The sequence below is a fragment of the Oncorhynchus tshawytscha genome, linkage group LG12 (assembly GCF_018296145.1).
Source record: "Oncorhynchus tshawytscha isolate Ot180627B linkage group LG12, Otsh_v2.0, whole genome shotgun sequence".
In the NCBI taxonomy this organism is placed as follows: Eukaryota; Metazoa; Chordata; class Actinopteri; order Salmoniformes; family Salmonidae; genus Oncorhynchus; species Oncorhynchus tshawytscha.
In genome coordinates, this window is record NC_056440.1 from 63,713,411 (window position 1) to 63,728,462 (window position 15,052).

General features: G+C 44.3%; 1 protein-coding gene across 1 annotated transcript; it reads left to right on the forward strand.

The window, feature by feature from the left end:
* The first annotated feature begins 275 nt into the window (after positions 1–275).
* Positions 276–12,427, forward strand: LOC112264050 (neuronal acetylcholine receptor subunit beta-4). Its single transcript, XM_024440655.2, has 6 exons — positions 276–638; positions 8,127–8,272; positions 9,166–9,210; positions 9,679–9,788; positions 10,003–11,065; positions 11,655–12,427. The coding sequence occupies exons 1-6, from the start codon at positions 590–592 to the stop codon at positions 11,817–11,819; spliced, it is 1,578 nt and encodes a 525-aa protein (XP_024296423.2). The 5' UTR covers positions 276–589; the 3' UTR covers positions 11,820–12,427.
* The last annotated feature ends 2,625 nt before the right edge of the window (positions 12,428–15,052 follow it).

A 15,052-nucleotide genomic window follows, 5' to 3' on the forward strand; every position in this document is an offset into this window, starting at 1 on the left:
GGTCACTTAGATTATCATGTGACCCATATTGGTGTTTTGGCATGCATATAGTGGCCTAGATTCAACCCATGTCACTATGGTAACATATGGTGAAATTAATATAGATTTGATAGATTTTGTTGTTGGTTAATAAATCAAGAAAACAAATCATTTTTATTGTCATAAATGTTATTGTTTATAGCCTAAGTAGTATCATAGACACCTGCTTACAACCTATAACAGCTCATATGACTAAATATCAACACTGATGGAAGGATGGAAATAGCAATTAGGCTATCTAAGATTTGCGCTCAGGAGATCATTTTGTGTGTGAGAGCGATGCGTAACGAGTGAGGAAGGTGGAACGGTGTATGTTGGGGAAAGGGTCTCGTTTCTATCCCAACTCACCTACAAATCTCGATCTGATACAGACACACCGTTTTCAGTAAACATTTGTTCTAACTAATGCGGGTGTCGTTATTTGTAGAGCCGGACAGGCGCACGTGTATGGAGCTTTTTAGGAGTTGGGAATGCTCGGTAAGCACGTTAGATCCTATTCTTATTAGGCTTCCTGAATGAGGACACGGATGGATATCGTGGCACTGTCAAAATGACACGGACTCTCACTCTCCTCGCTTTCCTTTTCACTTTTATAAAATGTAAGTATTTCATGTATGTGAATTTCGATTGCATTGTCAGTTCAGTTGAAAAATATTCTCTCTACAATGGGTTGTTCTTGCTGATGTTGTTATAATTGTACCTTCAGAAAGGAGGTTCACTTTTGTAATTCACCTACAGTGCATGTAATTAATACACTATTTAATTTCATGTTAGCCAAGTTTCCATGAGTGAGTAAACGTGTTTTTTTTTTATTATCAGAGAGGAAAATAGTTCAACATGTATTCATGCCTTAATTTCAACAAAATCAATTAGATACAATACTGTCAAGAGAATAACACAATATTTGTGTTACTCTTTATTAGGTCGCACATAGGAGGACAAGCACATTCACATGATATGTTATGTTTGGTATGGCATGTATTCATTTGTGGATATCCGTCAACCATTTCACATGATATGTTATTAATTACAATTCGTATGATGTGTTACGAATTTGCAAAACCTACAGTATGTTACGAATGTGCAAATGTACAAAATGTTACGAGTCTTCAAAACATATGATATGTTAAGAATTCCAATTTGCTGTGACCACCGTTAATTTCGTGGCTAACACTAATATTAGCTAGCTGGCTAACATTAGCTGAGTTAGGGTTAAGGTTACGAGTTAGGTTAAATAAAGGGTTAACTAAAATGGTTAGGGGAAGGGTTAGCAAATATGTTAAGTATTTGCAAAGTATCAAAAAGTAGTAATCAGTTGAAAAGTTGCTAATTAACTAAAATGCAAAGTTGTTAGTTATGAGATTCGAAAATACAACCTTTGGTTTGCTAGATGTTTGCATTATATGCCCACCCATCTTTCATTTTTTGTCTTAAATAACCTTCTGTCTTATGTAACCATACCATAAGTAACATCTCATATAGAACATCTCATTCCAAAATCATGTACATAAATATGGAGTTGGTCCCCTCTTTGCTGCTATAACAGCCTCCACTTTTCTGGGAAGGCTTTCCACTAGGTGTTGGAACATTGCTGCAGGGACTTGCTTCCATTTAATATTAGTGAGGCCGGGCACTGATGTTGGGGGATTAGGCCTGGCTCGCAGTTGGCAGTCCAATTCATCCCAAATGTGTTCGATGGGGTTGAGGTCAAGGCTCTGTGCAGGCCAATCAAGTTCTTCCACACCGATCTCGACAAACCATTTCTGTATGGACCTCGCTTTGTGCACAGGGGCATTGTTATGCTGAAATAGGAAAGGGCCTTCCCCAAACTGTTTCTACAAAGTTGGAACCACAGAATTGTCTAGCATGTCATTGTATTCTGTAGTAATAAGATTTCCCTTCACTGGAACTAAGGGGCCCCAACCATGAAAGACAGCCCCAGAAATGATTATTCCTCCTCCACCAAACTTTACAGTTGGCACTATGCATTCAAGCAGGTAGCGTTCTCTTGGCATCCGCCAAACCCAGATTTGTCCATCGGACTACCAGATGGTGAAGTGTGATTCATCACTCCAGAGAACGCGTTTCCACTGGTGGCAAGCTTTACACCACTCCAGCCGACGCTTGGCATTGCGCATGGTGATTCCTGGCTTATGTGTGGCTGCTCAGCCATGGAAACTCATTTTATGAAGTTCCCAGCGAACAATTATTGTACTGATGTTGTTTCCAGAGGCAGTTTGGAACTCGGTAGTGAGTGTTGCAACCGAGGAAAGACGATTTTTACGCGCTATGTGCTTCAGCACTTGGCGGTCCCGTTCTGTGATCTTGTGTGGCCTACTACTTCTTGGCTGATCCGTTGTTGCTCTTAGACGTTTCCATTTCACAATAACCGCAGTTACAGTTGACCGGTGCAGCTCTAGCAGGGCAGAAATTTGACAAACTGACTTGTTGGAAAGGTGGCATCCTATGACGGTGCCACATTGAAAGTCAATGAGCTCTTCAGTAAGGCCATTCTACTGCCAATGTTTGTCTATGGAGATTGCATGGGGGTGTGCTTCATTTTATACACCTGTCAGCAATGGGTGTGGCTGAAATAGCTAAATCCACTCATTTGAAGGGGTGTCCACATACTTTTATATACATAGTGCATTCGGAAAACATTCAGACCCCTTGACTTTTTCCACATTTTGTTACGTTACAGCCTTATTCTAAAATTGATCAAATAAATAAAATTCCCAGCAATCTACACACAATACTCCATAATGACAAAGTGAAAACAGGTTTTTAGATTTTTTTTTACAAATGTATTAAAACGATAAATAACTCATTTTCATAAGTATTTTGACCCTTTGCTATGAGACTAGATATTGAGCTCCATTTCCATTGATCATCCTTGAGATGTTTGATTGATTTGGAGTCCACCTGTGGTAAATTAAATTGATTGTACATGATTTGGAAAGGCACACACCTGTCTATATAAGATCCCACAATTGACAGTGCATGTCAGAGCAAAAATCAAGCCATGAGGTCGAAGGAATTGCCCGTAGAGCTCCGAGACAGGATTGTGTCGAGGTACAGATCTGGGGAACGGTACCAAAACATTTTTGCAGCATTGAAGGTCCTCAAGAACACAGTGGCCTCCATCATTTTTAAATGGAATAAGTTTGGAACCACCAAGACTCTTCCTAGAGCTGGCCGCTCAGCCAAACTGCAATCGAGGGAGAAGGTCCTTGGTCAGGGAGGTGACCAAGAATCTGATGGTCACTCTGACAGAGCTCTAAAGTTCCTCCGTGGAGACGGGAGAACCCTCCAGAAGGACAACCATCTCTGCAGCACCCCACCAATCAGGCCTTTATGGTACAGTGGCCAGACGGAAGCCACTCCTCAGTAAAAGGCACATGATAGCCCACATAGAGTTTGCCAAAAGGCACCTAAAGTCTCTCCGAACATGAGAAACAAGATTCTCTGGTCTTATGAAACCAAGATTGAACTCTTTGGCCTGAATGCAAAGTGTCACGTCTGGAGTAAACCTGGCACCATTCCTACGTTGAAGCATGGTGGTGGCAGCATCATGCTGTGGGAATGTTTTTCAGTGGCAGGGACTGGGAGACTAGTCAGGATCGAGGCAAAGATGAACGGAGCACAGAGAGGTTCTTGATGAAAACCTGTTCCAGAGCACTCAGGACCTCAGACTGGAGCAAAGGTTCACCTTCCAACAATACAACGACCCTAAGCACAGAGCCAAGACAACGATCGAACATCTCTGGAAAGACCTGAAAATAGCTGTGCAGCAACACACCCCATCCAACCTGACAAAGCTTGACTAGATTTGCATAGAAAAATGGGAGAAACTCCCCAAACACTGGTGTGCCAAGCTTGTAGCGTCATGCCCAAGAAGACTCGATGCTGTAATCTGTAATCTGTAAGTTCTTCAGCAAAGTACTGAGTAAAGGGCCAGATTTTTTGCTGTTTGTAGATTGATGAGGAAAGAAAGAATAAGGCTGTAACGTAACAAAATGTGGGCAAAGTCAAACCTATAATGTTTCAGTAGCCTTTACAATCAGTCATAAGTGCATTCTGGGTATTATCATAGAAAACATGTGTGTATTCACTGTGCTGTGGTTGGAGGAGGGGTTTGGTTAAAAGGTTTCCAACAAATGGGCATCAAATGGGCATGACTACCACAATAACACAGATGAAGGAGCTTAGACCGGCCCTTCTCAGGAAGAGAAAGTCACTGGGAAGTCACTGAGAGAGTAAAGGATCATATATCACACTTTGCCTATAAAGTACACTGGCCATTTACAGCACCTTCCTGCAAGTGAATTTGACAGCTGGGATAGATGCTATGTGTATCTTTTTACTTGTCCACTCTGTCTTGTTGGTACGCTGTCATAACATGTATGGCCTGAAAATAAAGCCAGGAGAACTGGCTAAAGCACACAGGCCTGGCTGGTGACCAGGCTACATAGTCTGTCTGTGCTCAGCATGGAGAACCTGGCAGTAATATTCTAACCATACAGATAAATGCCACAGTGTTCTGTAATCAGTAGGACCTCTGGCATGTCTTGAGGGCCTTTACTGAAATCCAGATGACAGGATGTTTTTTGCCTGCTGTTTCTATTGGGTCAAAAGACAGGGTTATTATGCACCTCCTAATCTCGTCATAGATGCAATTTTTGAGAATGCAGTATTTTGGAGCATAGAGCAGAGTAACTTTTTTTAAAGTCAACCATTGCTGATTCAGTCACTATATTAACCCCGCTGCCCTCTGCTGCCAATCAAGATAATGTCAATGCCACACTTTTAAAGTGTTGCCATTAAAAGGCATGTACATTCAAATCAAATCAAATGTTATTTGTCACATACACCTTACCGTGAAATGCTTACTTACAAGTCCTTAACCAACAAAGCAGTTCAAGAAATGGAGTTAAGACAAAAAACAGAAAGTAACACAAGAAAATGACATAACACTAACGGGGCTATATACAGGGGGTACCTGTACCGAGTCAATGTGCGGGGGTACAGGTTAGTAATGAGACTATATACAGGGGGTACCTGTACCGAGTCAATGTGCGGGGGTACAGGTTAGTAATGAGACTATATACAGGGGGTACCTGTACCGAGTCAATGTGCGGGGGTACAGGTTAGTGATGAGACTATATACAGGGGGTACCGAGTCAATGTGCCAGGTTAGTAATGAGACTATATACAGGGGGTACCTGTACCGAGTCAATGTGCGGGGGTACAGGTTAGTAATGAGACTATATACAGGGGGTACCTGTACCGAGTCAATGTGCGGGGGTACAGGTTAGTAATGAGACTATATACAGGGGGTACCGGTACCGAGTCAATGTGCAGGGGTACAGGTTAGTCAAGGTCATTTGTACATGTAGGTAGGGATAAAGTGACTATGCATAGATAATAAACAGTGTCAATGTGAATAGCCATTTGATTAATTGTTCAGCAGTCTTATGACTTGGATGTAGAAGCAGTTAAGGAGCCTTTTGGACCTAGACTTGGTGCTCCGGTACCACTTGCCGTGCGTTAGCAGAGAGAACAGTCTATGACTTGGGTGACTGGAGTCTTTGATAATTTTTTGGGCCTTCCTCTGACACCCCTTAGTGTATAGGTCTTGGATGGCAGGAAGCTTGGCCCCAGTGATGTACTGGGCCATATGTACTACCCTCTGTAGCGCCTTACGGTCAGATGCCGAGCAGTTACCATACCAGGCGGTGATGCAACCGGTCAGGATGCTCTCGATGGTGCAGCTGTAAAACGTTTTGAGGATCTGGGGACCCATGCCAAATCTTTTCAGTCTCCTGATGGGGAAAAGGTGGTGTCGTGCCCTCTTCACGACTGTCTTGGTGTGTTTGGAGCATGATAGTTCATTGGTGATGTGGACACTAAGGAACTTGAAACTCTCGACCCGCTCAACTACAGCCCTGTCGATGTTAATGGGTGCCTGTTCAGCCCTCCTTCTCCTGTAGTCCACGATCAGCTCCTTTGTCTTGCTCACATTGAGGGAGAGGTTGTTCTCCTGGCACCACACTGCCAGGTCTCTGACCTCCCTATAGCCTGTCTCCCCTTTCAAGACCCAGTTGATACATACATACATGCGCACACACACACACACACACACACACACACACACACACACACACACACACACACACACACACACACACACACACACACACACACACACACACACACACACACACACACACACACAGTGTAATAGCCCTTCTCAGCAGGTAGTGATTACTTGTTTGAATTGCCTGCTCTCCCACTGGCCAGTGCCCTTCACCTCTGGGTAAAGAGTGTGGATATTTGACAGCAGCCTCCCAGGGCTTTGACAACATGCCATCTGTCTTGTAGGGGACCTCTGTCTTGTAGAGTCCACCTGACTGATGATAGGGGAGCCATGGAAACATGCACCAGTCTATGAGGGAGTCCTGTTGGACACTCAACTCTCAACTCTACATGAAGCTATACCTTGATAATTAGGATTTGTGGTAATTGCCTGGCACAAACTGGCACTGATAATACACTATTGGGAAGGGATCTATAGTCAAAACGTGTATCTTATTTTTAGCTACCATTATCCATAAATGTGAATCAATACTGTGCATGCCAGTCTCCCTTAGCTAAAAGTAGAGGAGAGTCCGACTGCAACACTTCTTGTTTTTATAAGAAACCATTTATTTAAAATTCCAAATAGTTTGCATAGTCAATTTACACACAGCACTGACACACACACTTACCCTACCAGACATGCCACCAGGGGCCTTTTCACAGTCCCCAAATCCATAACAAATTTAAGAAAATGTACAGTATTATATAGAGCCATTATTGCATGGAACTCCCTCCCATCAAAGATTGCTCAAGTAAACAGCAAATTTGGTTTTAAAAAAACAACGCCTCTCCCCTATTTGAGCTAGATATTGTTTGTATGTACTGATATGTAGGCTATGTAACATTTTAAATGTATGTAGTTCTGTCCTTGAGCTGTTCCTGTCTATTAATGTTCAATATTATTTCATGTTTTGTGTGGACCCCAGGAAGAGTAGCTGCTGCTATCGCAACAGCTAATGGGGATCCTAATAAAATACCAAATACCACATCATGAATCTTCAAATTAATATTTTTCAGTGCAACAGTCTTAGCAGCTATTGTAAAGATTACTTCAGGGAATGTACCATTTGACGAAGCATTTTTCTCCAAAACAATTTCTCCTGACTGGGCTACTCAGCTACTCTCTGCCACTGTATGACAGAGCATTACTCATTATAGAGGAGGGCTGGTGGGGGAAGAGAGGGTTGTTGGTGGAAGAGAGGGTGTTTTATCATCTACGCCTCCCTGTTCCTCCACCAGGACAGGGAGGCGGCGGCGGCGGCGGGGGGGGGGGTTGACTTGCGCGTTGTTTATCAAGGGGCAGAGGGTGTGCTGGTTTGTTTCATGTGATGGTATTCCTGGCTGGAGCTCACATAAGACAAAAGGCTGATCATGTGGCTTTAGGCTCTGGCTCTGCAACATGCAGAATCATTAACACTGCAGAAACATCTCCCCTCCCATATCCCGGATGTTAATTATTCCGCAGGTAGCTCCAAGGCCCTCATATATTTTTTTACTATATATTTAACAAAGCCCAAGCCCTATCAGACAGGCATTATCCCCTGTGGGAGTTTGTCTCACACTTTAGTATGCAGTTTGTTTGGAGTGCTATTAAACACCTCCAGGTACAAGGGTATAAAAACCAGGAAGTGTCACAGTAGGTGTTTTGTTCTGCTCCTCTTTGTCCTGGGTTGGGGAGCTGAAAGACTGAAACACTGCAGAGTCAGCAACACAGTTTTCATCCAGTCCACACTGGGCCATAAAACATGCTCCATGAAACAACATAAAAAGAAAGGCGAGACAGTCCAGCTATAAAACCAGTGACTAAACACAACAGATACAGCCAGTGGGACTTTTTTTTATCGCACAGTAATCTAGTTTTGTCATTGTTATTACACAATTTCAATAAAGGTAACAACTGTGACTATTTCCTGTAACTATCTCCAAATCACTGTTGACTCTATCCATAGGTGGCAGTTGTGCGGACTCAGAGGAGCGTCTGATGAACTGTCTGCTGGGAAAGGATCGCTACAACAAGCTGATCCGCCCAGCTGTGAACAGGACAGAGCGGGTTACTGTCAAACTACAGGTGTCCCTGGCCCAACTCATCAGTGTGGTGAGTCTCATGATAGCCATTCCATAGAGCCAGTTAGAGGCCCTGAGACGGAGAGGAGAGATGGGGCAGATGAGGGAGACCACAGAGGGAGAGGAGAGAGCAGAGATGAGAGAACAGAAAGGGAGAGCAGAGCTCAGAGGAGTCAGTGGCAACCATGTTAATTACTTACACACATTCTACTGAAAGGCCCTGGCCCTAATGACAGCATGGGTATAGGATGGATCTGGCAGGGCTATGCTCTCCATCTCTGCCATGTCCAGATTGAAACTTCAGCACATTGCGTTAGAAGGAGCTGTAAAAGCTGCTGCAGGAGAGGACGTTGGAGTCCCACACTGATTTACAGGGTCCCTCCCTCCCTTCCTTTCAGCCCAGGCATGGCCCAGAGAATAACAGCACGACACATACGTCCTCTGTTTATGGCCTCTTATTGTCCTCCTCTTCTTTGGTAATTGAAATTTGAATGTCCTGTAAAGTGTAATGGTATGAGAAGTGTGATATAGTTGTTTTAAAGCATTGTGCTGCTGCGTGCATTGGAGGTTTGCCCACTCTGCTGCCCACTCCTTTTTAGGGGTGTTCGTTTTACTTGCTGTTCAGAGTTGATGCAAGCGCTCTGTGGATTTATCAACGGGTCCAACGGCACTCAGATGGCAGATGTGTCCCAGGCGAAGGGTGTCATTTATCTTAACAATTGACCCCATGTGCAGGGAATTTATTCAGCGTGGAAACACATCTCTCACTTTTACGCTCTTCTAAATCAAGCATGTGCACTAGAGGAATGCATGTGTGCTGGAGTCTGTACGTGTGTCTGAGTTTTGTCATTAAACATGCTTTGTGTGTCGTATAGTAAATAGTCTGTTTTTAAATGAAGCTAACACTGACATTTACCTTTCCAGAATGAGAGAGAGCAGATTATGACCACCAATGTTTGGCTCACACAGGTAAGCGTGAAGATTATGGCCCTATCCTATTAATCATTCATTACTCAGTCTGTCCCCTCGTCCATCTCCAGCTCCAGTGTCCTTGTCACTGAACCTGAATTAAAGCAGAACCATGACTCTGACTCAGACAATCTGGATCAGAACAGACTGATAATTGTGCCCACACCATTCACCACTTTTCATTTCAATGATAATTAAGTGTGTCATTGGGAATGATCTGGTGCTGGGAGAGAGTCCTTATGTGACTGAGTGCAACAGTCAGAACAGTGAGGGTTGCCTATCAGTTAAGAGCGTTGGGCCAGTAAACGAAAGGTTGCTGGTTCGAATCCCCGAGCTGACTAGGTGAAACATCTCTCTATGTGCCCTTGAACAAGTCACTTAACCCTAATTGCTCATCTAAGTCCCTCTGGATAAGAGCGTCTGCTAAATGACTATAATGTTAAATATGTAACCCCCCTGTCTCTTCAGCACTGGGATGACTACAGGCTATCATGGGACCCTTCTCAATATGATGGCATTGACAAGCTACGTATTCCTTCCAGACACATCTGGCTACCTGATATTGTGCTCTATAACAAGTAAGTAAGCATTATTCTTTTTCCAAATGATGAACACATTTTCTCATGTAATTTACGGATCATGATAATCAAATGTGTGATTGTAATACATTTTCTCATGTAATTTACGGATCATGAAAATCAAATGTGTGATTGTAATACATTTTCTCATGAAGATAATACGTTTCTGTAATGGAGTCCTCTCCCCCTACCTCCCTCATCACTCTCTCCATAGTGCGGATGGAACCTATGAGGTAACAGTCTTCACCAATGCCATTGTCCAGTTCAACGGCAGCATCTTCTGGCTGCCTCCAGCCATCTATAAGAGTGCCTGCAAGATCGAGGTCAAGCACTTCCCCTTTGACCAGCAGAACTGCACGCTCAAGTTCCGGTCATGGACCTACGACCACACCGAGCTCGATTTGGTCCTGAAGACAGGGGTGGCCAGCATGGACGACTTCACTCCCAGTGGGGAATGGGACATCTTGGCCCTGCCGGGCAGGCGGACGGTTAACCCTCTGGATCCTACCTACGTGGACCTCACCTATGACTTCATCATCAAGAGGAAGCCGCTGTTCTACACCATCAACCTAATCATCCCCTGTGTCCTCATCACCTCTCTGGCCATCCTGGTCTTCTACCTGCCGTCTGACTGTGGGGAGAAGATGACTCTGTGTATCTCAGTCCTCCTGGCCCTCACTGTGTTCCTCCTCCTGATCTCCAAGATCGTCCCTCCCACCTCGCTGGACGTGCCTCTGATTGGGAAGTACCTGATGTTCACCATGGTGCTGGTGACCTTCTCCATCATCACCAGTGTGTGTGTGCTCAACGTGCACCACCGCTCCCCCAGCACACACACCATGCCCTCCTGGGTCAAGGTAGTGTTCCTCAACAAGCTGCCCCATCTGCTCTTCATGAGACGCCCGAAGAATAACTCTGCCCGCCAGCGGCTACGCCAGCAGAGACAACTCCGAGCTCGCAGATCCATCCTGGCGGACCTGGGCTACCCTGCCACCGCCATGTCCAAAACAGCCAACGCTGCTGCCATGTCTTCCTCCTCTGCCTCGGCCTTCTCCTCCCCGGGACACTTTTACAACAAAGTCACAGCTCCGCTGGGGTACACCCACACCTTCACAAAGGGGGAGGCCTGCTCCACCGAGTTCCTTCCCAACAGCTTCCCCTCCTCCCAGGACCTCCGCCATAGAGGCAGCCCAGACTGGGGGGGAGATGTCCAGGAGGCAGTGGACGGGGTCCGCTTCGTGGCTGATCACATGATGGGGGACGATGATAACCAGAATGTAAGTGATCCATGACCATGTCAGTGGGGTTAGTGTTGTGAAATGAGCTGGAGTTAGAACTCAAATAGGTGTTTTTTATCCTTGGTCCTGGAGAGACGTAGTGTGTACAGCTTAGTACTTTTAACACCTGGCTCCACTAATGATCATGACCTTGATCAGCTGGACCAGTTGTGTAAGTGCTGGTCTAGGACAAAAGCCTGCACACACTGTAGTCCTCAAAGACCAGGAATGAAGGATACTGGGATGTGGGGTAGTTGAGAATACAATCCAGTAAAATAACCCAGACTGTTGTAATAGATTGTTTTCATAAATAAATAAATGTAAAAGTGAGGTGACCAGGCTTGAAAAATGTCCAACTTTAAAAACTGCAGAGGAGAGGGGTGAAAGGGTCAGTAGCTGCTACAAGGTCTGGCTCAGTAATATTTACACTGGTGCTTTCTCTTTGTTTCTTCATCTTATATTACATTTGCATCACTTTTAAACTCATCAATCACATATTGTACTCCATACCCAATTTCTGCATGCCACAGGTGTTACCGTATGAACATGACAGTAATGTGACCATACCTTGTTCTCTGTGTGTTCCCAGGTGATCGAGGACTGGAAGTATGTGGCAATGGTGGTGGACCGTATGTTCCTGTGGATCTTTATAATAGTGTGTGTGACTGGAACCCTGGGTCTCTTCCTCCAGCCTCTATTTCAGCATTCAATAGTCCCCATCCAGCAGCCCAGCTCAGACACACCCCGTACCTGAACCCCCCCCCAAGAAGTATGGGGGTCATACATAGACATAAGGGTCATAGAACATCAACCAATGTCATGTGGCCTACAGCAATACAAGTCTCTGTATCTCTTTCTGTTTCTACTACCTGGTCTTAACACGGCACATCGGTACAAGGAAGAGTTGACTTTTCCATATAGTTGAAGCAGAGATACAAAGATGTCCCTCTAAAACCAGACTGAAAGTACAAACGTTACCCGCGTGGAGTAATAACCCAAATAATACGTCAGATATCATTTGACTCCCGATTTTTCTCCCATGTTATATCACCCTGTTGTGGAAATGTAATGGAAAAAAATCTATAAATGTATAAAAAGGTCAGTGAGTTTGATTAAATTCATTAACACCCAATAAAGTCTAAAGTGGTGGGGTACTAAATGAAATGATGTTCAGTGTGATAAAATAAAATAGCTTGGCTAGGTCACATTGATAAGATGGATATTGGGCAAAATCATGTAGCTCGGAACATTATGATTCAAGCTAGGGTGTTATAAAGAGGCCTCCTAACTGAGTTACAAGGCTATATATAACCTGTGAATTACTGGGGATATTCCTCACAGATGTATTATTTGGATGCAATAAACAGTTCCAGTTTAAAAAACATATTTGTACTGTTTATTTTGTTATGTCTAAGTTTCCTGATTTAACCATGAACAGAAACATAAAGGCAGTGAGCCTAATAGTGAAACAGCCACACAAGAAGTTACGTATTGTGCCATCTACTGGCCACATTTTAATGCCCACTCTGGCATCACATCCAATGATATTGCACGGACTCTCTGGCTATAGTTATCACTCTCTCCTTCGATCAATCGCCAGAACCCTGTGACTTTATGTCACATCAGCTGCTAATGACAAGGCAAAGCAGCTCTGTTCCTGACTCATTAAACATGTGAATCTCCTAACTATGATGATATGTGATTACACTGACAGTTTAAACATCAGCCTGCCTACTGGGAAGGTTAGGAATACCGCACTGGCTTCTAGGAAATATGCAAGCTGGGTACTTTTAACCTAATATGATGATTGATTGTACCCTTCTAACATGCTTACACCTCTCCGAAAGAGTAGCCTCTTTACTAAATGGGATCTTTATCATCTTTGTTGGTCTGTCTTGCCAATGTTTATAGTATTATACCTATGTCTTGATGTTAATCTTTCTGGTTTCTGTTTTGTCTGAATTTTGGGGGTGGAATTACAATAATACTGTTCAAATAATTGTGAATAATGCTTTATCTATACAGCCACACTGGCATGACAATAACATAACAGCACACATCTGCTTCATCAGCTCGATAAGCACAGATGTAACATGTTAACACAGTCCTCAGATTGTTTTACAGCAGCATTATTATTTTTGTCCTACCTTAGGAGAGACCTTGGTAATAGGCAGGATTCGTACTCTTAATGAAAGTGGATTGATAGTTTAAAGCTGCATCCAAAGTAATACGTTAAAAGGGGGCTGCAGGTTAATGGAAGTCTAGCTCTGATATGAGGTATGTGAAGGCTGCTTGTCAAGAGGGGGTTGGGGATGCCTGGCCTGGGCTTTGTGTGAGCTATGGTGTGGTGTGAGTGCAGTTGAGAGCATCTTTCAGACTCAGTGGATGACTTCTCTTGGAACTATTATTATTTCCTTTAATGCGATTTTGCTTGAATACCTTGCACACACTGTAAAACACATCGGTGCATTGTAAGTGTTTTATCATAACGCTGCTGTTTACCTTTTTCCTGGCTTTACTTCTGTCCATTGTGACTTGAAGAACAATAGTATATTGTATCACGTACGTAAAACGTTACCAGTTACAACAAGTCGTCGATGGCCGAGTGGTGCAACAGTATACCTCTGTCCATGGCGATGAACTCTTGCTTCGCGTGAATTGAAGCGGTCTCGCCTTTGAAACGCCAGATACTGTACTTTTGCCCTCAGTTCTAACACTCACATAGTGTGCCACTTTACATTATACAACAGTCTACACCAAGTCAGCCAGGTATTTTCAGCCACTTTCATACATCTGAACGAATCATTGATTCAATGTCAACAAGCCACCGTGCTTCTACACCTACATTTGCTTGCTGTTTGGGGTTTTAGGCTGGGTTTCTGTACAGCACTTTGACATATCAGCTGATGTAAGGGCTATATAAATACATTTGATTTGATTTGAACAAGGAATTTCGTTTGAATTTGTGAACTGAATAGTCTCCTAGCCCCATTCATATAGTCTCCTAGCCCCATGCATACAGTCTCCTAGCCCCATCCATATAGTCTCCTAGCCCCATCCATCCAGCCCCATCCATATAGTCTCCCCCATCCAGCCCCATTCATATAGTCTCCTAGCCCCATCCATATAGTCTCCTAGCCCCATCCATATAGTCTCCTAGCCCCATCCAGTCTCCTAGCCCCATAGTCTCCTAGCCCCATCCATATAGTCTCCTAGCCCCATTCATATAGTCTCCCCCAGCCCCCCCATCCATATAGTCTCCTAGCCCCATCCATATAGTCTAGCCCCATCCATATAGTCTCCTAGCCCCATCCATATAGTCTCCTAGCCCCATCCATATAGTCTCCTAGCCCCATCCATGTAGTCTCCTAGCCCCCCCATTCATATAGTCTCCTAGCCCCATCCATGTAGTCTCCCTAGCCCCATCCATATAGTCTCCTAGCCCCATCCATATAGTCTCCTAGCCCCATCCATATAGTCTCCTAGCCCCATCCATATAGTCTCCTAGCCCCATCCATATAGTCTCCTAGCCCCATTCATATAGTCTCCTAGCCCCATCCATATAGTCTCCTAGCCCCCCCATCCACCCATGTAGTCTCCTAGCCCCATCCATGTAGTCTCCTAGCCCCATCCATAGTCTCCTAGTTTCTCTAGCCCCATCCATATAGTCTCCTAGCCCCTTCCATATAGTCTCCTAGCCCCATCCATATAGTCTCCTAGCCCCACCCAAATAGAATTGAACGATGAGTTATCGATTCTGTTGAGATGATAGACTGCATTCTATAGGCCTAGGCCAGAAATCAAATACATGACGTTCGTTATTAGTGATACATACAGTATATACAAACGTCGACTGTGAAAGCAGTCTGGTGCGAGGTGACTCCAATTCCTGGAACTACCCGGCTGTGGGGGTTAAAGCGGCGACGTTATGATTGACTACCCTGTTTTCGCACCCTCCCTCTCCTGCAACCGTCCCTCAACCCGCGC

Coding starts and splice junctions, on each gene's coding strand:
- LOC112264050 (XM_024440655.2), top strand. CDS start 590: ATGACACGGACTCTCACTCTCCTCGCTTTCCTTTTCACTTTTATAAAA. Junction 639..8,126: donor CCTTTTCACTTTTATAAAAT/GTAAGTATTTCA, acceptor CTCTATCCATAG/GTGGCAGTTGTGCGGACTCA. Junction 9,789..10,002: donor GATATTGTGCTCTATAACAA/GTAAGTAAGCAT, acceptor CTCTCTCCATAG/TGCGGATGGAACCTATGAGG.